Source organism: Macaca nemestrina, chromosome 7, assembly GCF_043159975.1.
Source record: "Macaca nemestrina isolate mMacNem1 chromosome 7, mMacNem.hap1, whole genome shotgun sequence".
In the NCBI taxonomy this organism is placed as follows: Eukaryota; Metazoa; Chordata; class Mammalia; order Primates; family Cercopithecidae; genus Macaca; species Macaca nemestrina.
In genome coordinates this window covers 123,951,983-123,974,401 of record NC_092131.1, presented here as the reverse complement: position 1 = coordinate 123,974,401, position 22,419 = coordinate 123,951,983, and the positions used below count along the sequence as shown (strand labels likewise).

The 22,419-nt window shown below is 59.5% G+C and overlaps 1 protein-coding gene across 2 annotated transcripts in view; it reads left to right on the top strand.

Moving 5' to 3' along the window:
* The window catches only part of LOC105491018 (proline-serine-threonine phosphatase interacting protein 1), a 42,155-nt gene extending 19,736 nt beyond the window's left edge, over positions 1-22,419 (top strand). Inside the window, exons 2-15 of one of the 2 annotated variants that reach the window (XM_011757101.2) lie at positions 3,118-3,218; positions 3,432-3,506; positions 10,340-10,374; positions 10,548-10,654; positions 12,888-12,950; positions 13,577-13,675; positions 14,557-14,602; positions 15,634-15,713; positions 16,317-16,415; positions 17,392-17,488; positions 17,966-18,056; positions 20,597-20,652; positions 20,902-21,026; positions 22,136-22,419. In XM_011757101.2, the coding sequence (XP_011755403.1) occupies positions 3,118-3,218; positions 3,432-3,506; positions 10,340-10,374; positions 10,548-10,654; positions 12,888-12,950; positions 13,577-13,675; positions 14,557-14,602; positions 15,634-15,713; positions 16,317-16,415; positions 17,392-17,488; positions 17,966-18,056; positions 20,597-20,652; positions 20,902-21,026; positions 22,136-22,267 (1,206 nt within the window). In that variant the 3' untranslated portion in view covers positions 22,268-22,419. Of the gene's footprint in view, positions 1-3,117; positions 3,219-3,431; positions 3,507-10,339; positions 10,375-10,547; positions 10,655-12,887; positions 12,951-13,576; positions 13,676-14,556; positions 14,603-15,633; positions 15,714-16,316; positions 16,416-17,391; positions 17,489-17,965; positions 18,057-20,596; positions 20,653-20,892; positions 21,027-22,135 lie in introns of both variants that reach the window. The other variant, XM_011757100.2, reaches the window with a different exon arrangement.

Sequence of the window (22,419 nt, the reverse complement as noted above, 5' to 3'; positions counted from 1 at the left end):
TCCTCTGACCCAGCCTGGGCACCAGGCTACCCTCTGTGAATCCACAGTAACCAAATTATAGCCCAAAATACAGCTTTGATTTGAGGTGGAGATAATTTGAGTAATCATTTTCAAGAGTTATTTTTTCGAATCATGTTTGGACGTTCCAAAATAGAAAATGGTTCCTGGGCTGTCTATTAAATGGCTGATGTAGGTATATGGTTTTGGGGACAGGTTGACCTGGGTTCAGATCCCAAACTCTGCCCTTTGCCCATTGTGTGGCTTTGGGCAGTCTCTTTCCCTGCTTGGGCCTCCTGTCCCCATCTTTGCCTCCCAGGATGTGTGTTATGGTCAGAAGATAACGCTATGATACCCTGTGATACCCTGGGTGCAGTGTGTGCCAGGTGGACTTGATAAATAGAGATTTCATAAAGGGCAGGGCCACAGGCAGCATTCAGATGATGGAGGTCGGACAGGAGGAGGGGAGAGGGAGGTAAGAGTGGGGGACAACTAGGGTAGGGCCCCTGGGGGTGATGCTGATGCTGGGCCTTGGGTGGCAGACCCACACGACTGATTAAGTTGTAGGATGGTGGGTTCATTCATTTCCTAAACACATCCTGAGCCTGACTCTCCCAGCTCAGAGCACTGAGTCAGACCCATGCCCTTGAGGAGGTGGCAGGGGTGGGGGTGAAGGAGGAGGACGTGGGCTGGGGGAAGGGGTGCAGGGCTGGGAGCCATCGTGAGCAGCCCCTGGAGAGTCAGGCACTTCCTCGGAACCGCCCAGTCCTTGTGACAGTAGCTCACTCAGCCACAGCCCCTGCCAGCAGCCCAAAGCTCTGAGCGGGGGACTGGGCGGGATCCTGGAGCCTGCAGCCCCCACGGCGGTCGCAGCCTGCAGGGCCTCTCGCTGCTTTCTGACTCCTCCTGAATGGCCAACGTAGGTTCAACTTGCTTCTCTTTCCACTCTGGGGGCCTCCGTAAGGACAAAAGAAGGGTTCCCTTGGCGTGAGGGCTGGGTGTGGGCTGGGCTCCAGGCGGCCACTCCAGAGGTATCAGGAATAAATGACAGGTCCCCTGAGAGTCCAGATTCTCGTCCTGACTCTGCAGCCTCAAGCAAGCCATTTCCCTCTCTGGCCTCCGTTTCCTGAGGAGTAAGGGGAGCCGCACAAGGTGGCTCCCGGTTCTGGGGTGGGGGGATCTGTGGCATTCTGACCTGAATGCTGGTATCCCTCCAGGCAGGGGCAGGAGGCTGAGGCCCCAGATTTGTTTTTCTTCCCAGCCGTCGGGGGCTCTGACCTGAGGGTCTGAAGCGAGGGCAGAAGCTCAGGGATGGGAAGGGGAGGGCTACGGGCTGCAAGCAGCTGCCCACCGTAAACCACAGAAATGGAAGCCTGGCCCAGGCTAGCCCAGTGACACCAACCTGGACATGGCCCAGGCTAGCCCAGTGACACCAACCTGGACATGGGGGTGGAGGCCTGCCTCTGAGGCTGGGGGCACAGCTTCTGGCCTTACAGGCTAGACACCCTGCTTGTTGCTCTGTGGGAGAGCTGAGCCTGGGCCAGGCCCTCCTCGGGAATTTCTAGGGATGTTTATGGAGTGGGTAGCAGCTTGGGGTCCTAAGTGTCCTACAGGCCAGGAGAGTCCACCCTTCTGAGCTTGCTGATGGTGGGCTGCAGTTGGTGGGAAGCGGGGGTGCTGTTGGGGCAATTTATGCCATTGCTACCCCTCCCTGCTACTTCTGATTCTCCTTAGACCTTGGAGAATACCTTCTCCTTCCAGCACCTGACTCAAATGCCTCTTCCTGCAGAGAGCTCTCCTTGATTTTGACTCCATCCCTGCTCCCCTCACACCCCTAAGGTGGCGTTTGAGGGGAGACATAGGTCAGGGGAAGGAGCACCAGGCTTTACCTGAGTCATGTTAAGTGTGTGCGACCCTGGAGTGTGTGTGACCTTGGAGACTGTAATGTGTGTGGTCAGGGGAGCTGCGACTTCTTGCTCCAGTCTCTGAGGCTTTAGGGGTCCTCAGGGATAGAAAGGAAGACAGACTAGGTGCAGAATGTCAGGCCTGCCTTGGTTCAGTTGGTGACAAAAATCCTGTCTCCCCTGCACCTCAAGCTGCCCTGGAGTAAGCCCACACGCAGCGCCCGGGAGAGCTTAGGGGGTTGTGGCGGGGAGCCTGGCCCTGGGACCCATTCCCCAGGCCTGGGAGTGTCCTGGGAGACCTCTGTTCCTTCATAGTCCCTGAAGACTACCTCCCTCCCCCAACTCCTCACACCAGCTTCCCACACCAGCAGCTCAGACACACACCTGGAACCCACTGCACAGGGAGAAAGGAGAATTGGGTTGGCCAGAACGACAGCCAGGGCAAGCTGGGCAAGTGCCAGGCAGCAGAGGGTAGCTGTCCCTGGAGAGTTCTCTGAGGCTCCCCACCCCACCCCAGTCCAGAGGTGGATGTAGGGTGTGTTTGCGTGTGCTCTGGCCTTGACTGAAGTAACCCTCCATGACCATCTCCCTGGATCTGCATGAGGGGTGTTTCCTGAGCCCACAGAGAGCCCAGAGTGGCATCTGGCACACGGCTGGTGCCCAAGAAACTGCAATTGCTGTGATGGTCATGGAGACTGCACAGTGCTGAGGCAAAGGGCAGGGACTCCAGTCAGACACCCTGGGGTTCAAGGCCAGGCCAGCCACTTTGTAGCTGGGCCACTCTGGATGCGATCATGTGTCATCCACCTGCACCTCGGTTTCCCCACTTAGCTGAGATAGGGATATTGGAAGGGTGGCACCATGAGTGAGTGAATTTCAGGGCTGACTGTCATCAGGGGGACTTAAGGGTGGCCCTTCCCATCTGCTATCTCAGGCTGATGTGTGTCTTGTCCTGTGAGCTCTGATGCCAGGCCCGGCACCTCCAGCCCTGTCAGCTGGGTGGGGTTCACTTATGTACCTATCACCTCCGCAGATGCGAGGGGACCTCCTGTGTGCTTGTGTAAAGCCCGGTCTACAGTCCCAAGAGCTTGCCCTGAGCAGGGGAGATAGAGGCAGGAGAGAGGCTGTTCCTGGAGATGGTGGGAGGGTCCCCACAGGGCTGTGCTTGGTGTTGCCTGGCCGTGGCCCTCATGTGTCCTTCTGTCCTGTGTCACAGTGCAGGGACTTCACAGCCCACACGGGCTACGAGGTGCTGCTGCAGCGGCTTCTGGATGGCAGGAAGATGTGCAAAGACATGGAGGAGCTACTGAGGCAGAGGTGAGCTGCTGGGCAGGCCACAGGGAGCACAGGGCAGGAGACAGGTGCCTTCCACTCAGCTCCTGGGGTAGTGGCCGAGGCCCCCATCCCAGCCAAGCCATGTCAGAACATGTCCTGCTTTCAAAAAACTCTCCTGTGTTCCCTCAAACCTGGGCCTCCCCCAAAGGGGGCAAGTCACTGATGATCTTTCAAATGCCCTTTTTTTTTTTGCAGGGCCCAGGCGGAGGAGCGGTACGGGAAGGAACTGGTGCAGATCGCACGGAAGGCAGGAGGCCAGACGGAGATCAAGTAAGAGCTCCCAGGCCCTTGGGCTCACTCCTCTCCTCTGCTGGCAGTTTCTGGGCCTTTAAATGAGGTTTAGGGCTCCCTGGCATGGGGGAGGCTGGGCAGAACCAGGGTAGGTCTGGATTGCTCATGAGGCGTCGGGACTCCTCCTTGGTGCCTGGTTATCGGGCATTCAGGGTGAGGCCAGGTTCTGTGCGGGAGGAAGCCCGAGAGTCTGAGTGCTGGAAAGGGTCTGGGCGGGGGAGACAGGAGGCCATCCATCCTCAGTCATTTGCAGTACAGCCTGCACCAGCCTGGGTGGCCTCCACTGAAGTCCTGAGGGGCAAGTGACAGGCCTCTCCACTGGTGGCCCAAGCCCCCTGCAGCACTGGCTCAGCATGGGCTTCAAAGATGGAGATGTAGCCAGAGACAGGGGTCCAGGAGGGGACACACCTGGGTTCCGGTGCCAGCTCCTCATCCCCCAGCTGTCTGACCATGGGCTGGCTGCTGACACACTCTGTGGCTCCATTTCCTCATCAGTGATGGGATAGTAACGCAGCCCTCCTCAAAGGAAGAAGTGGGCTCAGGGGCTTAGCTGAGGCCTGGTTAGAGGGCAGGCCATCAGGGGAGTGGCTCTGATGAAGCAGGGGTCTCCAGCCCCGCAGGGCTCTGCACGAAGACCGCTGGGGTGGGAGGAGGGGTGAGGAGATCAGGCTGAGTTCAGGACAGAACCACCCTAACAGTGGAGTGGAGGGGCTGCTCTGGGGAAGGCCCCGACTGTCCCCCTGGGTGAGGACAGAGCCAGGTCCAGGGGAAGACAGACCACCGGCCTCCAAGTTCTTGAAAGGTCTCTGCAGAGTCCTCCTGCCGAGGGGCCCTGAGACCTGACCTTGCAGCTGTTGTGGAACCCCTTCCCCTCCTGCCTGCTCCCCCGAAACAGGAACTGAATGTGCCATACTCTGAAGGTCCCCCAAAGACACCAGGCACCCTGGCGGCTCCTGCTTCCAACCAGGAGCCAGAGATCACAGGAAGGCTTAGATGTGGCATGAGCCATGTGTGAGGCCAGAAAGTGTGCACACAGCCCTGGGAGGACGGAGGGCTCCAGGGAGTCCTTAGAGCTCTGGTCCCAGCTCGGCCGATGTGAGCTGTGGGACTGAGGGCAAGTCGCCTAGCTTCTCCGAGTTTGTTTCTCATCTCCCACTCCAGTGAGCTGCTGTACAGATCAACACGAACATGGTCTGAGGGCCTCGCAAGGGAAGGGCTGAGGGCCGGGTGCAGACTGGGCACAGAGGAGGGCTCAGAACATGGTGAGGAGCGAATGGATGTATGCCTTCTGCAGGAAGCAGTGCCCAGAGCTCTCAGTCAGGTGGGGAACAGCTGTGGGGGCCTGGCAGCACAACCAAGGGAGCCCCTCCTGGCCTCCTGGCCTCCCGGCCTCCCGGTCTCCAGGCCAACTGGAAGATAACTTTCCCAGAAAGAGAGGGTACCTCATGGGGAGAACTCAGAGACTCAGGAGAGGTGGAGAGGGTGGCCCCGGCAAAGCACGATGGGAGCCAGGCTGGAGTGAGTCTGTGTGATGCAGGCTCAGGGGATTGTGAGTCACAGGGGATTTACAGCAGGGAAGGAGAAGCTATTCACAAAGAAAATACAATGGGGGCGGGGGGCAGGGTGGGTCACGGGAAGGGGGAGGTACACAACATCTTGCTCCATTTGTAGAACTAGGAAGGGGCCAGGTGGAGGCGGCCCTGATTGCGCCGTGGTTATTCAAGGCCAGGTGGGACAGGGTCTGCCCTGACTTACCCTTGTGTGGCCCTGGATGATGCTCCCTGTCTGAGGCCAGGGTCTGTACCTGTGGAAGGGGATGGTCACTTGGAGAGGTGTTCTGGGCAGTCACAAGGACAAGCAGAGAGTGCCAAGCCACAGGGGTTCACTGCACACAGTGGGGCTGTCCATAGTGTTGCTGTTGACCCATGTGGCATGAAGTAGTGTTGGTGAGGCCATGCAGCTGTTCCTTACAGTGTAGGCCAAGCATCCATCTTCCATCCATTTAGACACCATTTAATTGAGGACCTACTATGTGTCATGCCCTGGATGGGTCAGGAGGATTCACTAATTTAAAATAAAATAAAATAAAATAAAATAAGAGGGCTTTGCCATTCCTTAGCCAGAGTCCAGCACACTGAGGGTGACTTCCTTCTCCTTCCTAGTCCTTTGCATTAGGGTCCATTTATGCATCTCCTCCAGGCCCATCTCCTCCAGGAAGCCCTCCCAGATATCCTGCCTTGCCTCACTGTCAGTCTTGGCTTAGACCCGGTTACCCCTACCCATGCCAACCTGAAGGGCTTTTGGTGGGGAAGTGTGAACAGGTGAACAGTGGCTGTGGACCTGTTTCCTCATCTTGGACTCCTTGGGGGTAGGGAGTGTTGGCCCTCAGGAAAGTTGGCCTGGCTCTTCAGCATGGGGGCTGGTGGCCCACCCTCCAGGGCCCATCTCTGAGTAGGGGAAGCTCCTGGCCCACAGCTGTCCCCCAGGTCTGTGGGATGCTCATTCCCGGCCACTTGGAGAACAGGCAGGGGGTTGGGGGATGGGAAGACTAGGAACAGGGTGCAGAACGAGGACAAAAGTCAGGTGGTTAAGTGACCCTATAAATAGCCTAGTGACCCCTGAGGGCGGAACTGGCCAGCTTCCCCAGCCCCACTGCCTGAAGGTGTTGCATTTCTGCACAGTCCCCTGACTTCAAACCAGCCAGGAGCCACCCTCAGGCCTGGAGGCTCAGGCCACTGAAATTAACAGGAGGTTACATCTTAAGTGATTTTTGACATGTACCTCCTTCACATGTTAGCTCAGCAAACATCCATGGGGCAGTGGTAATGGAGGATGGACAAGTAAGACCCAGTCCCCAAACTCCAGCAATCCCCACCAGCGTGAAGGTGCATTTTAAAGACAGCATTAGGGCCAGGCGCTATGCCTCACGCCTATAATCCCAGCAATTTGGGAGGCCGACCTGAGGTCAGGAGTTTGAGACCAGCCTGGCCAACATGGTGAAACCCCATCTCTATCAAAAATGTAAAAATTAGTTGGGCATGTTGACGCGAGCCTGCAGCCCCAGCTACTTGGGAGGCTGAAGCAGGAGAATCACTTGAACCCAGAAGATGGAGGTTGCAGTGAGCCCAGGTTGCACCACTGCACTCCAACCTGGGCTGCAGAGTGAGACTCCGTCTTAAAAGAAAAAGACAGTGTTAGTATTTGCAGGGGGCTTACCAATATTGCTGACGTCATATGTCCAGTCCTGCAGAGACTTTGCCTGACTCTCCTTTCCAGCCTCTGGGCCTTTGCTCCTGCTGTTGCCCTGTTGCTCCCCTGTCCGGTCCCACCCATCCCTCAAGGCCTGCCTGAAATGCCACCTCCCTCAGAAAGCTGTCACCTCCACTCCCCTATTGCTCCTCCTGCATCAGGTAAGGTGCTGGGGGTGCTGCATGCCCCCGGAAGTTGCACAGGACAGGGGTTTGGGAAACAAAGGAAAATCAAGGCAAGGCCAGCTTCCTGTAAGCCTTCTGTGGTCACCAGTGAGCAGGCACAGCCCCCAAGGGGTGCAGGTCTGAATCCTCACGTCCCTGCCTCACCCCCACTTGCCACAAACCAAAAATGCTGTGGTTTTCCTGTCAGAGAGATTTTTAATTTTTTTTTCATGGTCTCTCTTCCTCTGAACTCAGAGAGAATGACGACATTGCTGAGGATATTGGCGGGAGACAGCCAGGCCCTGTTCCTGTCAGATGTCCCCTGATGCTGGCTCACTGTGGACACAGCCTCAGCACAGGGAGGCGAGAGGGCTACTCCTCTCAGCTGGTGGGCAGGCAGCAGGGACACAGTGGGGACAGAGCAGGAAACACACTGGAAATCTGGACTGTATATGAGCACAGAATTTTAGACTGAGTTTCCTGAGAGCTGAGTCAAAAAGGGCAATGGAATGAGTTACACATGAAGGCACTGGTGACAGATGGCAGGAGATAGAGGCCTGTGCAGGACCCTGTCCTTGACATGCGATGGAGACGCAGTAGAGGCACTCAGGGAGATCCTGACAGTTTCCCTGCACAGATGGCGGGGAGGAAGTGGGAATTTCATGGGGCAGAGAATGACTTTATGCGGCCCCCAGACCCTCCACAAGATCAGAGCTCAAGGCTGTTCACTTTGGGAGTTCTGGGGCAAAGCTGGGCTCCTCCTCTCATCCACAGAGCTGAGGCTGCCTCCTTGAAATTTTTTCTGGGGCCAAGAAAGGGAGGAGTGTTCTGGGCCTTGTTGTGTGAGCTGAACTAGGGTGGCCTGATGGTTCCAGCAATGGGGACAGGATACCTGGGGCAGGAAGGCCTGCAGCCCAGGTGACAGCAAGAGGGGGCCTGGAGGGACCAGAGCCTGCCTGCCCAGGTGCCCCAGACAGAGGCAGCACCAGCATCTATGCAGCCCCCAAGGCCTAGCCAGGTCATAGGGGCAAATGGGAGTTCAAGGTGAGCACAGACCATCACTGTCAAGACTGTCCCAGGGGTGGGACAGAGGCCGAATGTCCACCTGGCAGTACTGTGCATTCAGGCAGGCTCCCAGCTTTCAGGTGGGGGCTGGGAAAAGGCCCAGCAGCTGCCAGAACCTGCGATTCCTTACAGCACCCTGCAGACTGAGACCATGGACCAGGGTGGCCCACAGGTGGGTTTGGGGTTGAGAAAGTCTAGATTATGAGCCTGGGGACAATGAGGAGGAGAGCCGGAGAGCCAGGCATTGCCCCTGTCCTCAAGGGCTCATGGTTCAGCAGGGTGACAGACATCCACTGGGTCAGTCCAAAGTGACATCAGTGCTCAGAAAGGACAGGAGAGGATGCCAGGCAAAGATGCTGCAATGGAGATAGGCACATGCAAAGGCCCTGAGGCAAGACGGAGCCTGGCACCTGGAAGGAATGGGGGGAGGGGCAGAGAGCAGGGCTGACAGGTGGGAGGTGGAGGTGGTAGGGCAGGGGCTGCAGCGGTGGTGGCAGCTCGCGGGGGACAGGCATGAGATTTAGGAGATAAAATAGAAGGTGGAGGCAAGGAAGGGAGAGGACAGAGCCCGGGGTGACTCCTGGACTTCTGGTGTGTATAACTGGTGGACAGCAGTGTCTTTGCTGAGAGGGGAGCCCTGGGAGAGGAGAGGTTTGCAGGACAGGTGCTGAGTCCGGTTTTGGACATGCTGAATTTGAGGTATCTGTCAGATGTGAGGCCCAAAAGCTGAGGGCTGGGCAGTGGATGTGCAGGCCCTGGGCTCTGGGAGGGGCTGGGCATGCTGTGGTCATGAAGGAGGTACGGCTGGAGGGTGGTGTGTGTGAGGGCTGGGTTGAGGGTGGGGGGACCACGCTGTGACTGGAGGCCTCTAACTGAAAGAAGGGGACTGAGCTGAGAGGCGAACTGACAGGAAGCAGAGGGATTGGAGGTGTCACTGCTGGTGAGGAGTCAGAGAAGAGTCCTAAGTCCCACAAGGGAAGGTGGGATCACCACACAGCCACCCCTCTCCTTCCTCTCCGTGGGTTCTGCCTCTTACTGTAGGGTGGCCACGGGTGCAGCTTCTTCACTCCTGTGACCCTTGGCTTCTCATCTGTGAAGTGGGATAAATAAAGGCACCTGTGCCAGCAGAGTTGCGAGGAGGTCTCGTCACTCAGGCCAGCAGTTCTGACGTCTGGATGGGCATCAGCAGTGCTTGGGGCCGGGCCCCAATCGGAAGCCTCAGACTCAGGAGGTCGGGGAGGAGCCTGAGAATCTGTATTTCTAACAGGCTCCGCGGATGCTGATGCTGCTGGTCTGTGGACCTCACTTTGGGATCCACGAGTTTAGGGCGAGGGGCCTGGCCCCCACAGATCTCCCCTAGACCTGGATCCCCACGCTCCTGCCAGGCTGCTGTTCCTCCTTGGCCTCTGCTTCCCCAGGTGTCTACTGAGAGGAGAAGTCCCCTGAGAAGCCTGCCTGGTGTGCTGCCAGCGCCACCCAGGGCTGTCCGGTGGGCGTCATGAGGTCATGTAGCCGCCAGGGGGCAGCCGAGCTGCTCCACAGAGAGGCTGAAGGGAGACTCAGATAAAATACTGGATGCCCAGGTGAATGTGAATTTCAGATAAACAACAAATACTTTAAAAATAAAAATGCGTTTTAAATACTACAAGGAGCATACTATATTCAAAAAGTGCTCGTTCATCTGAGATTCACATTGCACTCGCTGTCCTGTCTTTATGTGTTCATTCTGGCAGCCCCCACCCATCATTCCCTGCCTCCTATATGTGGTGCTGGGCCCTCCTCTCCCTCCCTCCCTGGCAGACAGTGCCCACCTCTCACCTCCTGCGCCCTACCCTGCTGGCCTCTCCCACGGCCATCCAACCTCCTCCAAACATTCCCTGGGCCACCTACTGAGAGCCCATCTGAACACTGTCCCCTCCCCTGCAGCCTCACCCTGGGGGCATTTGGTACTTGCAGAGGAGGAGAGAGGGCTGTGAGTGTGGGAGAGGAGTTCAGGGGAGGGAGGCAGGGTCCTGAAGACAATCCCCTCTTCTCTAAGAATGCAGCCAGGCGCACAGATGGTTGGGGGGTGGGGCATCAGTACCTCCTTCTGCCACATTGCAGGGGGTTGATCGCTTTAATTTGCAGAGAGCTTTGCCTTCCAGAAATCAGTTTGGGGCCCCAGTGGATGGTCACCATCTGGCTAAAGGGTCCCTTGGTTCTAGAGTGACCCAGGGTCTTCCCACCAAAATAAAAGTACTCCCCACCCCCCTCCCCGCCCCAGCCGGGGACGGCCTGGACTTCAGGTTCCCGCTGTGCTCTCCTCCTCCTGACCTGGACCCGTCTGTTTTGCAGCTCCCTGAGGGCCTCCTTTGACTCCTTGAAGCAGCGTAAGTCCCCCACCCTGGGGCAATGGATCTTTTGGGGCTGGTGGAGGGTTTGGGGGGACAGAAGATGAGGTGTTGGGGCTGGGGCTGGGCTGGCCCAGACAGGGGTGAGTTGTGGGTGGCTGAGGCCCGTCAGATCTGACACTGGGGACCAGTATCCATGCTCTGCCCCCAAGAAATGGAGAATGTGGGCAGCTCACACATCCAACTGGCCCTGACCCTGCGTGAGGAGCTGCGGAGTCTCGAGGAGTTCCGTGAGAGGCAGAAGGAGCAGAGGAAGAAGGTGAGGCAGGTGTAGGAGGCAGGGGAGCTGCTCCCCCATTGCCAGCCTCTCAGTTGCTGTGGGGGTGGGGGGCTGACCCTCCTGGTAGAGTCAGTGGAGGGTGGCAGGGGGTGGTGGTGGGACAGTACCCCAGGCTTTGGGGCTTGAGGGTAATCTGAAGTGGGTGGGGAGGGCAGAGGCCTGGCCACTGACACCAAGGCCAACTCTTAGTCCCAGAGCCCTGTAGAGGGTCCTTCCCGCCGAGCTGCCTGACACCTAGGAGGATCCTACTACGGAAGACTCTAGAGGGTCTGTAGCGACTTGGTGGTGTCCAGAGGAGGCAGTCTAAGTTGTGGGGGTCACTGGAAACTGGTCTTGAGTCCAAGGATCGGGGCTGATTGTCCTGGAAAAAGGCAGACTTGCAGCCAGTCACCCCACAGGACTGCCAAGGCTGAGGGGTCAGACACAGACGGGTGGGAGAGTTGTGTGGCATTGCTTAGCATCCAAAGGTACTTCTCACCCATATGTAGGGCATGGCCATCCCGAGACAGAGTGACTGCATGAAAGTGAGGTCCCCATCATGGGAACTGTGTAAGCACAGGCTGGCAGCTGCTTGTCAGGGAGGCTGCAGGGCTGGGGTTGGGGATGGGTTCCCTGGAGGGCAGGCAGGACGAAGGCTGGCTTGGAGGCTGGGCTTGGGCCTGTGAGGATGGGGGCTCAGCCTCTCAGGGCCGTAGTGATGAGGGTGGTGCCCTGCATAGGCTGGGAGGGCAGCACACAGACCCGCTTCTTGCTTGGGGAGGAAGGATCATTGTATACTGGCCGAAGAACTGAAAATGAAGACACAACTGAGCCTTCAAGGGGAGGAAGCTGTATCTGAGGCTGGGGCCAGGCTGGGCCTGGGTGTCCTGGCCATACCAATTCCCATCTCTGTGCCTCAGTTTCCCCCTCACAGGATGGGACACATATGTCTACCTCCCAAGTGCTGAGAACTCAGCCCAAGCCATGCTCCCCTCAGTCTCCAGACAGGGCTTCAGCTCTGGTTAGCGGTTCTGCTGGCAGAAATGTCGCATGGCTGCCTGTGCCACCTGCCCGTCTGCCAGCTGGGTTTTCAGGATTCTAAATGTGGGGTTCTGAGCAGACAGTGGGTCCCCAGAAGCCAGCCCAGGCTTGAGGTGCTGCAACAGACACCCTCTCTGAGTTGGGACCTGCCCACAGAGCCTGCAGAGAGCCTGCCAGGACGGAGGGACTCCAGCCCTGCTATTTTGAGCCATCCTGTGGCCAGAGGAGCTGCACTGGCTGCAAAGGCTGTTTTGGACAGAGCACTCCTTCCCCAAGTGGCCAGGGCCCCGCAGGCAGAGTGCTGTCTTGTGGAGTGTGCCATGTGTGTCTGAGCCTCTGTGTGTGTGTGTGCCACAGAGCAAGGACACATGCTCACAGGAGTGTACACGTATGCCCACGCTCCCCTGCATATGCCTGTGAGCATGTGTCCTTGTCCAGCCCTGCTTGGGTGTTTTAGGGTGTGTGTGTGTGTGTGTGTGAGTGCCTGTGCCTCGCTGGTCTCCCAGCTGGCACAGAACCCCTCCCCTGAGACCCCAGGCACAAACTGGCTCAGTTCTCCTCCTACCTCATAACCCAGTCGCTTTCCTGCCTGTTTTGCCTTCTGTATCAGAACAGGAAGCCTGGGAGGTGAGGGGAGGCTTGGCCCCAGACCTTGGCACAGGGGCCCAGTAGCCACTGTGCCCGCCTGTGGCCTGAGGTTGTGTGTGGGTGACTGTGGGAGTGTGTACTTGTGAGTGGCATCTGTGGGTGTGCACAGGGATGCCTGTGATTATGCGTGTGCGCAGCTAAGGATGGGGCCGATGTGCCTCCGAGTTAACGTGGAGCTCTGCATTTATGTGTGTGTCATAGTGTGCATACATGTGTGAGCAACTATGATGCCTGCAGAGGCTCTGGGATGCAGGATGAACGACTGTGTGTGCACATGTGTGGGGCTGGGAACTCCCCAGCTGGAGATGAAGCTCTGGCCAAGGTCTGCAGCCAGGACCTCAGGGCACACCGATGCCCTGGGCTTGTCTTCCATTGTGAGGGTCACTGTGAAGCAGCAGACTCTGGGGGAGGGAGGGCAGCCTGTCACCCCCTCTCCAGAGCCAGGAGAGGTGCTGCGCCTCATCCCAGGGACACCCCGTCCTCTTGGCCTAGGGGAGCCTCCCGAGGCCGCTGCCCTCGGCTCAGAACCTCGTGTCCCCTGCAGTATGAGGCCGTCATGGACCGGGTCCAGAAGAGCAAGCTGTCGCTCTACAAGAAGGCCATGGAGGTGAGCGTCAGGGCCCGGGGCCGCGGCCTTCCCTCCAGGAGCTGAGAAGGGCTCAGGGTGCGATCCTGGGCTGTGGACCCAGGCAGGGCATTTGGAACAGGCTGGCCTCGGCCTTGGTCCTGCAGGGCGCACCAACCTACAGGGTGCTTGGGCCTGCGCTGGGCGCCATGGTCCCGTGGGGATGGGCCCGGGCCCTTTCCTTGGGTGCTCGTGAATGAAGGGTAGATGAAGTCGGCTGGGGACTCTAAGGGTGGAGTGAGGAGGGACCCCTGAGCTGGATGCTGCGAGACGCTGGGCAGGAAGGGAGAGGGGCTCCTAAGAGGGCGCGGCGTGGCGAGGGGCGTGGCGAGGGGCGTGCCCTCGCTGAGGAGCACAGCCCAGGAGGCGGGGCCCGGGACAGGCCGTGCTGTCCTCAGTGGAGAGGGCCTGGGAGCAGGACTGCCAGTACCCCCACACCTTCTCAATCTCCTTCCGGACCCCCAGATCCCTGTCCCTGGTGAGGATGCCCCCACTCCACCCACAACCCTCGCCAGGCAAAAAGGGAGGCTGGGCTCAGGGAGCCTCACTCCCGGGGCACACAGAGCAGGGCTGTGCAGCCCCCAAGTCACGCCCCTCCACACTCCCAGTCCAAGAAGACTTACGAGCAGAAGTGCCGGGATGCAGACGACGCCGAGCAGGCCTTCGAGCGCATTAGCGCCAACGGCCACCAGAAGCAGGTGGAGAAGGTGCGCTGGGCTGCTGGGCGGTGTGGGTTGCCCAGGGCTGGGGGCAGTGGAGGAGGCACGGAAGGGGTGCCGTAGACACCCCCAGGCAAGGTCTGCATGTGGGACACGCTAGCTGCTCAGCCCTCTCTGACCCCCAGTCTCCTCATCTGTGAAATGGGTTTCCTATAGAGAACCTCAGGGCATGGACAGGCAGGTCAGCTGGATCCCCTTTGCCACCATCAGGTGGCACTCAGGGACCCATTCCTCGGAGCAGGCCCACTGAGGCCCACGGGGCGATGAGAGCAGACGCCAACCCTCACACAACCTCGGAGAAGGGCTCAATAGGCCCATGTCACAGAGAGGAAACTGAGGCTCACAGTAAGTGACTTGTCTAAGGTCTCAGAGCCAGGAAGCTGCAGAGAAGGGACCCCCAACTCAGGTGGTCTAGAGCCCATGCTCCTGAGGCTGTGGCCCCTAGGCCAGAGTGGGGTTATCAGAGCTCCCAGAGCCCAGGAAACACATCACCCATTGCACAGACAGGAAGCCTGAGGCCCAGAGAGGGAAATGGCCCAAGGAGGAGCTGGGGGCAGTCAGTCAGGGGCCAGGGCCCAAGTCCCAGCCAGGGCGCTCAGCGGTAGTTGCATCTCTCCTGTGGGTTGTGGTCCCACTCTTCACAGGCATCCTTCTGGGCTCGGTTCCTATCTTCATTCCCTTTCCATGGAGCTAGCCTGTGGTCCGCTGTGAGGGGAGGTTGCTGGTGGATGATGTTATCTGCCCACAGTTGGCTCCTGAACTCCCCCGCAGGGTGGCTGGGGAAGGTGTGACACTCACTTCAGGGCTGCCGGGGTGGGCCCGGGCTCCTGGGGCAGGGTCTCAACGCTGCTTCCCCTCTGTTTCCTCAGAGTCAGAACAAAGCCAAGCAGTGCAAGGACTCAGCTGCTGAGGCAGGTATGTGGGCCCTGGCTGCCCCATCCGACCAGGGCAGAGGCCTGGGTGGTACTCCCCACACACACCTCTACACCCTGGGACACACACACTCCCACCTGGCTGCACAGTCATGGGCGCGGCGCTCTCATTCCAGAAACATGCAGTCAAAGTACACGCTGTGCTCCCCCATTCGCCGGCCATTCTTGGCACTTCATGTGTTCAGTCCTCACAGCTGCCCTCCGAGGTGGCTGCTGTTATTATTCCCTTTCTCAACAGATGAGGAAACAGAGGCACTAAAAGGTCCAGTACTTGCCCCAGGTTACAGCCAATAAGTGGTGGGGACTGCATTGAACCCAGGCCATCGGGCTTCAGAGCCCAGGACTTGCATGGCACAGCCCCAGAAGACAGGGCCGCTATCTATTATATGCATGTGCGCACACACATTCAAGCTCGGGCACACGCACGTGTGCACATAGCCTTCTCTGGGCCTCTGTCCTTCACTTGATGCCCAAATCCTACCAACACCCTTGTCTCTGCTGGTGCCCCACCCACCCACCGGACACAGCGCCCACCCTCCTCCCTTCCCCTGGGAAGGCCTCTCCCTTGTGCTCTGTCTCTATCAGGACCCAGCTACTCTCTTGGCTGGGGGACAGGTGACCTCCAGAGATCTGGGCACAGAAGTTGTGACCCAAGCCTGTGGGACTCCACCCCTCCTCCAGCACCCTCTGAGCTGCCCTCTCTGAACCTCAGTTTCCCCTCTGGAAAGTGAAGTGGGGCACCCAGAGATGCCCAGACGCCAATATTCTGGACTTGCATATATGAGGCTCCACTGCAGCCCTCAGGCAGCTCAGAGCACAGTTGGGGAGCAGAAGCAGTACCAGCATGGGTGGCCCTGACAGGCATTCAGATGAGGCTCCACCAGCTGCTAGGGCAGGTCCCACAGGGGAGGCGGGGCTCCCAGGGGGGAGGAGGCCTCCAGGATGGGACCCAGCAGGAGCCAGGGCTGGAGGAACTCGTGTCAGGGCCCTCCCTGAGGCTGCCTGCGCTTGCAGAGCGGGTATACAGGCAGAGCATCACGCAGCTGGAGAAGGTCCGAGCTGAGTGGGAGCAGGAACACCGGACCACCTGTGAGGTGAGTGGCCCACGGGGAGCCTCGCTTTCCCCAGCCGGGAAGTGGAAGACACCCATCCCTGCTCCAGCTGCTTCACGGGGCCCAAGCGAGGCAGTGGGGGAAGGTACACGTTACTCAGTTACCCACTCATTTATTCAGCCTCCTGCTCACAGGCCTGTGCTGGGGCCTGGCCCTGGTGCTTGTCACCTGACCTTGAGTCCCGGGCCCCTTCATTGCAGGCAGGCATTCTTTCACCGTTTTTGTTGAAGCCAAAACTGAGACTTGGACAAAACCCACAGCCTCTCTGGGCGCTGCCGATGGACAGGGCCTGGGGGATAGGGCTCAGGACTCCTGTCCGAGGCTCCTCTCACTACCCCTCTGCCTCAGTGTGGTGCGGCCTGAAGGGAGGCTGGGGCAGAGACCCCCTGGGCAGTTCCACCTCCCTCCCTGAAGCCTCAGGGCTGGCCCAGAGTCGGGACGGGGACTCCAGGGCACTCTTCTTTGGATCGGGCTTCCAGCAGACAGGACTGGCCTGGTCAGCTCTGGCTGAGCTGTGAACAGGGCTCAGCCTGGCCAGGCCCTGCAGCACCTCCTCACAGTTCATCTCCCTCCCACTGCCCCTAGGCCTTTCAGCTGCAAGAGTTTGACCGGCTGACCATTCTCCGCAATGCCCTGTGGGTGCACAGCAACCAGCTCTCCATGCAGTGTGTCAAGGATGATGAGGTGGGGACTGAGGGCCTTGGTGGGGTAAGGGAGGGCAGCCTCTAGGCAGCAAAGTGCCCAGGTCCATCTGAGCCAGTCAACAAGCACCTGGTCCTTTGTGGTCCAAGCTTAGCCCCAGGGGTCTCAGGCCTCAGCAGCTCAGCCTTTGCCCCCAGAACCCCAGGACAGGAGATCAGTACCACAGGGCCAAGGCTTCTCTGCCTGGAAGATGGTGACTCTGTGGTTCCCCTGCCATCTGACTTCCTCCTCATGCCTCAGAGCCACACAGCACCTGCTCCCTCTGCCAGGGATGGGAGGGGAGGTGGACATAGCTCTCAGAGGCTGGCGGAAGCTGGAGGACCCTGGCTTCCTCTGCTTCCCACATCTCCAGGGTGTCCTGGTTCCCCTTACTGAGCCCAACCTGCTGGGTGGGTCCTCCTCAGCAGAGAGGGCCCCCCGCCAGGGGCCCTGAGCTCTGTTGATATAGCCCAGCGCATGGCTCTCCCGGGCAGCTCTGGCCCCCTTGCCTGCTGTGTTTCCTGCCTGACCCTCCTGTCCAGGGCTGTGGGGATCGATTTTCTTGTTGTTTTTGCCCAAGTGACTTGAGCCCCCTGCTGCCTCCTCGCCTCCTCGAGGTGGAAGGGTGAGCTCTGGATCCCCTCTCACTAGCCCCAAGACCTGGCTGTGCTGCATGCTCGCTCTGTGACCTTGAGCAAGTCACTCTCCTCTGAGTTTCCTCATCTATCCAATGGGAAAAGTGGGGTCTACCTCAGAGGACAGGTGTGAGTTAAGTCCCTTGCACAGGGCCTTGCGCATAGAAGGTGTTCAGGAAACAGGAAGCTGTCAGCCAGGGCTGTGACCCCTCAGGATCAAAGACCCTGAGCTGCACACAATGTCCTGTGAGGAGGCCAGTGGGTGGGGGCCGCTGGCCAGAGTTCAGGCCCACAGAGGGGCAGAGTGGGCATCGGGCTGCAGCCTCTGCTCTTTCCTGCCCCAGCTCTACGAGGAAGTGCGGCTGACGCTGGAAGGCTGCAGCATAGACGCTGACATCGACGGCTTCATCCAGGCCAAGAGCACAGGCACCGAGCCCCCGGGTGAGGACCAGCCTGTGGACAGCACAGCCTCTGGGTGCACTGAGCCCCTGGGAAGGCCTGGCCCTGAGCCTCAAGTGCCAGGACAGGGCTGGGGTAGCTCATAGCTCCCTTTCAGGCAGAGGAGCCCTAGCCAGACCCAAGGGGTTGTGGGGGGTTGGGTCCCAGGCCTGCAGCCTCCTCTCAGGCAAAGCTAAGGGCACGATAGCACTCAGAGGAAGAGGTGGGGATGGGGATTGAGGTGAGGAGTTCCCACGGCCCCCACTCCCCGCCTGTTTGGTTCTGCTGGATCACGGGTCCAGAATATTAGGTCTTGGTGGTACCTACAGTGGGGTCTCTCATGGGAGCAAGACAGGCACCTCCCCAGGCACCAGGGTGGGCCAGGGCCAGATTGGGAACGTAGGGCCCCAGCTGAGTCTCTGGCAGGGCCAGAATGGGGTGTTGGGGGCTGCCCTGGGCCTCACAGCTTGCTGTCTGCAGCTCCGGTGCCCTACCAGAACTACTATGATCGGGAGGTCACCCCACTGGCCAGCAGCCCCAGCGTACAGCCATCCTGCGGCATGATAAAGAGGTGAGGCCCCAACAGACGGTGTGACAGCCTGAGGCTGGGCCAGGAAGTGGGTCAAGCCCCTCCTCTGCACCTGGCCCTTCCTCGTTCACTGAGCACCTACTATGTATCTGTATCTGGTGCCCAGTTAGGTGCTGGGTACCCTGTGGAGACAAGATACATTCAGTTCAGCCTATGGAGCCCTCAGCCCAAGGGACCCAGACACTAAGTGAATAATCACATCCCAATTATTCAGCAGGGGATGTGCTCTGAGCTCTGGGGAGGCCCCTATGCTGGCTTCCTTGTCCCTGGGGCCTCGCGTGAGCCTGGTGCCCTGTCGGGCTGCAGTGGCAACGCTGTCTGGCTGGAGCAGGACTGGGGCATCTGGAGAATTCTCCAGGCTTCTCCGGGGTCCCTTCCCTGGCCTGGCTGCAGTCAAGTGCCAAGGTCCTGGTGCCAGGCCTTAATGTGTGACCTGGGCAAGTCATTCGCACTCTCTAAGGCCAGGGCCCTGAGTGTTGGGGTCAGATTCAGAACCTAAGGACTCTCCTGGTTCAGGCCTTGAGTGACAATGGTGACAGCCCATTGGGAACACTATAGCCGGCTCAGGGAGCCCTCGTAGCCAGGCCTTTGAGGGAGGCCATGTGCCCTGTGTATGAGCATCCACAAGGGTCTGTGGGTTTCACGTGGCGCCTGTGCCCCACTGCCATGCTGCCACTCCTCTCTCCAGCCAACCTTCAACCAAGAGGGCCCTGCCTCTGGGAGGTAGTGGACTGTGGGGAGGGGCTGATGCAGTTCCTGGCCCTTCGCAAGGACCGGCTCATTCGAGGGCCTCAGGAGCCCCTGGAGCTTCCTACTCCTGGGAGGCAGAGGCTCGTGGGAACCACCGGTGCTGAGAGTGGTACACACACACACCCCTTTGAGAATCTTGTGAAAGCAGTGGCCCCAGGGCACAGCACATCCACAGCCTCACATGCTACAAAAGCTTGTGAGACTCAGGCTTCCCTGCACCTGGTGAGGACCTGGATCCCAGCAAAGGTGGTCATTTAAGCAACTGGACAAAAGAGCTCACCTGAGGCAGTATCAGGAAGGGGTGGCCCCAGAGAGGATGAGAGAGAGAGAGAGAGAGAGAGAGATGTCCTGCAGGGGGGAGGGAGGCCTGGCTGCTGGAGGGGGCTGGTCAGGCCTCTGGATGGGGCAGCTAGAAGCCAGGCAGGGCTGGGAAGAGGTGGGGGTCAGTGGCTGAGAGTCAGAAGTATAGACAGTCTGGGAAAAAGAGGTGTGGGGCAGGCAGCACAATGGCTCAGCAAGCCTTGCACACCTTTCCCCCTGCTCTGGCCGCTTCCTCCTCCCGTCCCCAGCCCCTGCTGGCTCTCACCCTGTCCTTTGCTGCCTGGGGCGCTGGTGCGTGTCTGCCCACCTCTGTTGGTGTCAGGCCCTCCCATGTGCTGGGTCCACGCATGTCCACCCTGTGCATGTGTGTGCACTCCTAGGGCCTTGGCCCTCGGCCCCTCATGTGGGAAAGGTCTCCCACATGCCACCTTGAATTGCAGAGCTGCCTCCCACAGGCCCCTGAGTCATGGCTCAGCCCCTCACCTGCATTCAAGGTTCTTCAGGGTCTGGTCCAGTCCCTATTTCAGTCCTGTCCCCCCCACACCCAAATTGGTCTGGTCCACTCCACAAACCCCACCTGTGCGGTGCCTCCTCCCCTGCACCTGAGTGCTCCCTCTCCTGGTCACCCGCAGTGCCTCGTTCCCCTTCTCTCCTAGGAAAGCTTCACTCACCTTTGAAGACTCAGCCCCACCCCACCAAGAAGGCTTCTGGCCTTGGAGGCAGTGTCAGCCTCTACTTGTTGAGCCCTCACTACTGCCCACTTCAGGGGGTGCCCCCAGCATCTGCCTCTTCTGTTTTATTTTCCTTTATTCAGTAAACCTTCACAACCCCAGCTCAGTCCAGGCCTAAGCCTGGCACGGGGCAGGGATAAAGTAGCCCAGCGCTATCCCAGAACTCCTGTGCACAGGGTGGCTGAGCTGGCCTGATCACTGCGGGCCCACAGGGAGGAGGGCTGGCTCGGCCCAGGCAATGGAGGCCTCAGCAGGGCACGTGAGCCAGGCTTTGTGTGGCAGTGCATCCCCACCCCTACTGGCCGGGGAAGCTGCTAGGGCAAGCTAGAGCAGAGGTCTGGAGGGTAAGGACTGGGTGTCTTCCCACGAGGCCTCAGCATGGAGGTCCTAGAACCCCCAAAAGGGCCACGGGAGTCTTCCCATGAAGCTGCAGCTTTGGGGGTTCTAGGATCCCCCCAAAGGGCCCTGCAGGGAGCAGGTGCTGCAGAGGGCGCCAGTGGAGGGCACAGCTGGGGAAGGAGGAGCCACCGGGACCACCTTCTGGGGGCCCTCCTGCCTGAGGGGCACCTCATAAATCACATCCATGCCAGGAGGCTAGGGGCAGCCCCAGCCCTGGCAGAGCATGTGCAGCTCTGAGACTTCTCCGTGTCTAAACCCTCCTCCCGGTGGCACCCTGAGTGTGGAGCGGGGGCACTCACCCTCTTTCCTCCCCATCCCCAGGTTCTCTGGACTGCTGCACGGAAGTCCCAAGACCACTTCGTTGGCAGCTTCTGCTGGTAAAGGGGGTCAGGAGGGGACTCCCAAACACACTGATCCAGGGGGGAAGGAAAGGTCTCCCACGTGGCACAGATGGGGCCACTGAGGCCCCTCAAGGGGAAAGGTGTGTCCCCCAAAAGCAAGTATGGAGAGCGGAAGGAAGAGGCAGGGCCCAGCATGGAGAAACCCTGTTCTAGCAGAACCTCCAGGGGCCAGTGTCCCCAGAAAGGGGAGGGGTCCATGCCTCACCCTGCTCTCAGCCTCCACAGAGACCCTGACCCCCACCCCTGAGAGGAATGAGGGTGTCTACGCAGCCATCGCAGTGCAGGAGATGCAGGGAAACCCAGCCTCACCAGCCCAGGAGTACCGGGCGCTCTACGACTATACAGCGCAGGTGAGGCCCCCACATCCTAAACCCACCTGTGCCACCTCCCCTGCACCTGAGTGCTCCCTCCCCCATTTAGTGCCTCGCATCCTCATCTCTCCTGGTGGTTTCACTCATCTTCGAGCATCCTCTCCTGCTCAGGAGGGCACATGTGCCCGAGAGTTATGTCCACACTAGCAAGGGCACCTGGGAGTGTGCTCGGGCATGAGCTCTGAGAACAGCACCCAGGGCTTGGGGGGCCTCAGCGTGCATGTACTGACTGGAAGCTGGTGTGCAGCAGGCCTGTGTCTGCCGGGGCCTGTACACAGCACACATGTGGGGCACATGGGCCTGTGCCATCCACACAGGCTGGGCGCTGCGTGGTACACACGTGCGGGGAGCTGGCAGAGCCTGGGGTTGCCTGCAGGTCATAGCTTGAGGGCCAGGCTCTGCGCCTTTGGGTCAGGGCCCTGTCCTCTGTGGCCATGGGTGTGGAAAACTGTGGCCAGAATCAGTCTTGCAATCGTGCCAGGATTGATTTTCTGATGTGCATAGGGTGAGGATGTACCAAGGCAGCCACAGGGCAGCTATGAGAGAAGGTCCACTCTGCTCCCTGCTTGAGGGAAGGGGTGCATACCCAGGCCTCACATCCACTGGACTAAGGCTAAGCACCCCCCATGGCCAGGCAGGCTGGGTGTGGGCTCCACTGACAAGGCCAGGGCTCGGGGAGGTAGGGAAGCCAGGTCAGGAGAGTGACGGGGTACTTGGATGGCAGTTGCTACCTGGGGCTGGGGACCACAAAGGGGAGGCTGTTAGGTAAGCTTGGGCGTGTGTCCTGGGCTTGGGGTGTGATGCATACCCCTGGCCCCTGACATGCTCCAGTCACTGTGTCTCCAGAGTGGGAGAGGGGAGGTATGGGTGGGGAAGAAACCCAGGTTGGGGGAGGCCTATGATGACAAACTGGGGTGGATGGGAAGCCAGGTCCCTTGGGTTACCCCCATCCTGTGTCTCCAAGGGGCTGCCCCAGCAGGCAGGGACACAGCTCGGCATGCCGCATTTACTGCTGGGTGGGGGAACACCAGGCCACACCCCTCCCCGCAGGCCCTTCTAGCATCATGTGCTTTCAATCTCTTGGCCAGAACCCGGATGAGCTGGACCTCTCCGCGGGAGACATCCTGGAGGTGATCCTGGAAGGGGAGGATGGCTGGTGGACCGTGGAGAGGAATGGGCAGCGTGGCTTCGTCCCTGGTTCCTACCTGGAGAAGCTTTGAAGAAGGGCCAGGAGCCCCCTCGGACCTGCCCTGCCAGTGGAGCCAGCAGTGCTCCCAGCACTGACCATGCCTTGCTGGGGCCCAGAACCAAGCGTCCCCAGCCCTGAGAGACATCCTGTCTCCCAGAGAATAAAGGAGTGCGTTCTGTTCTC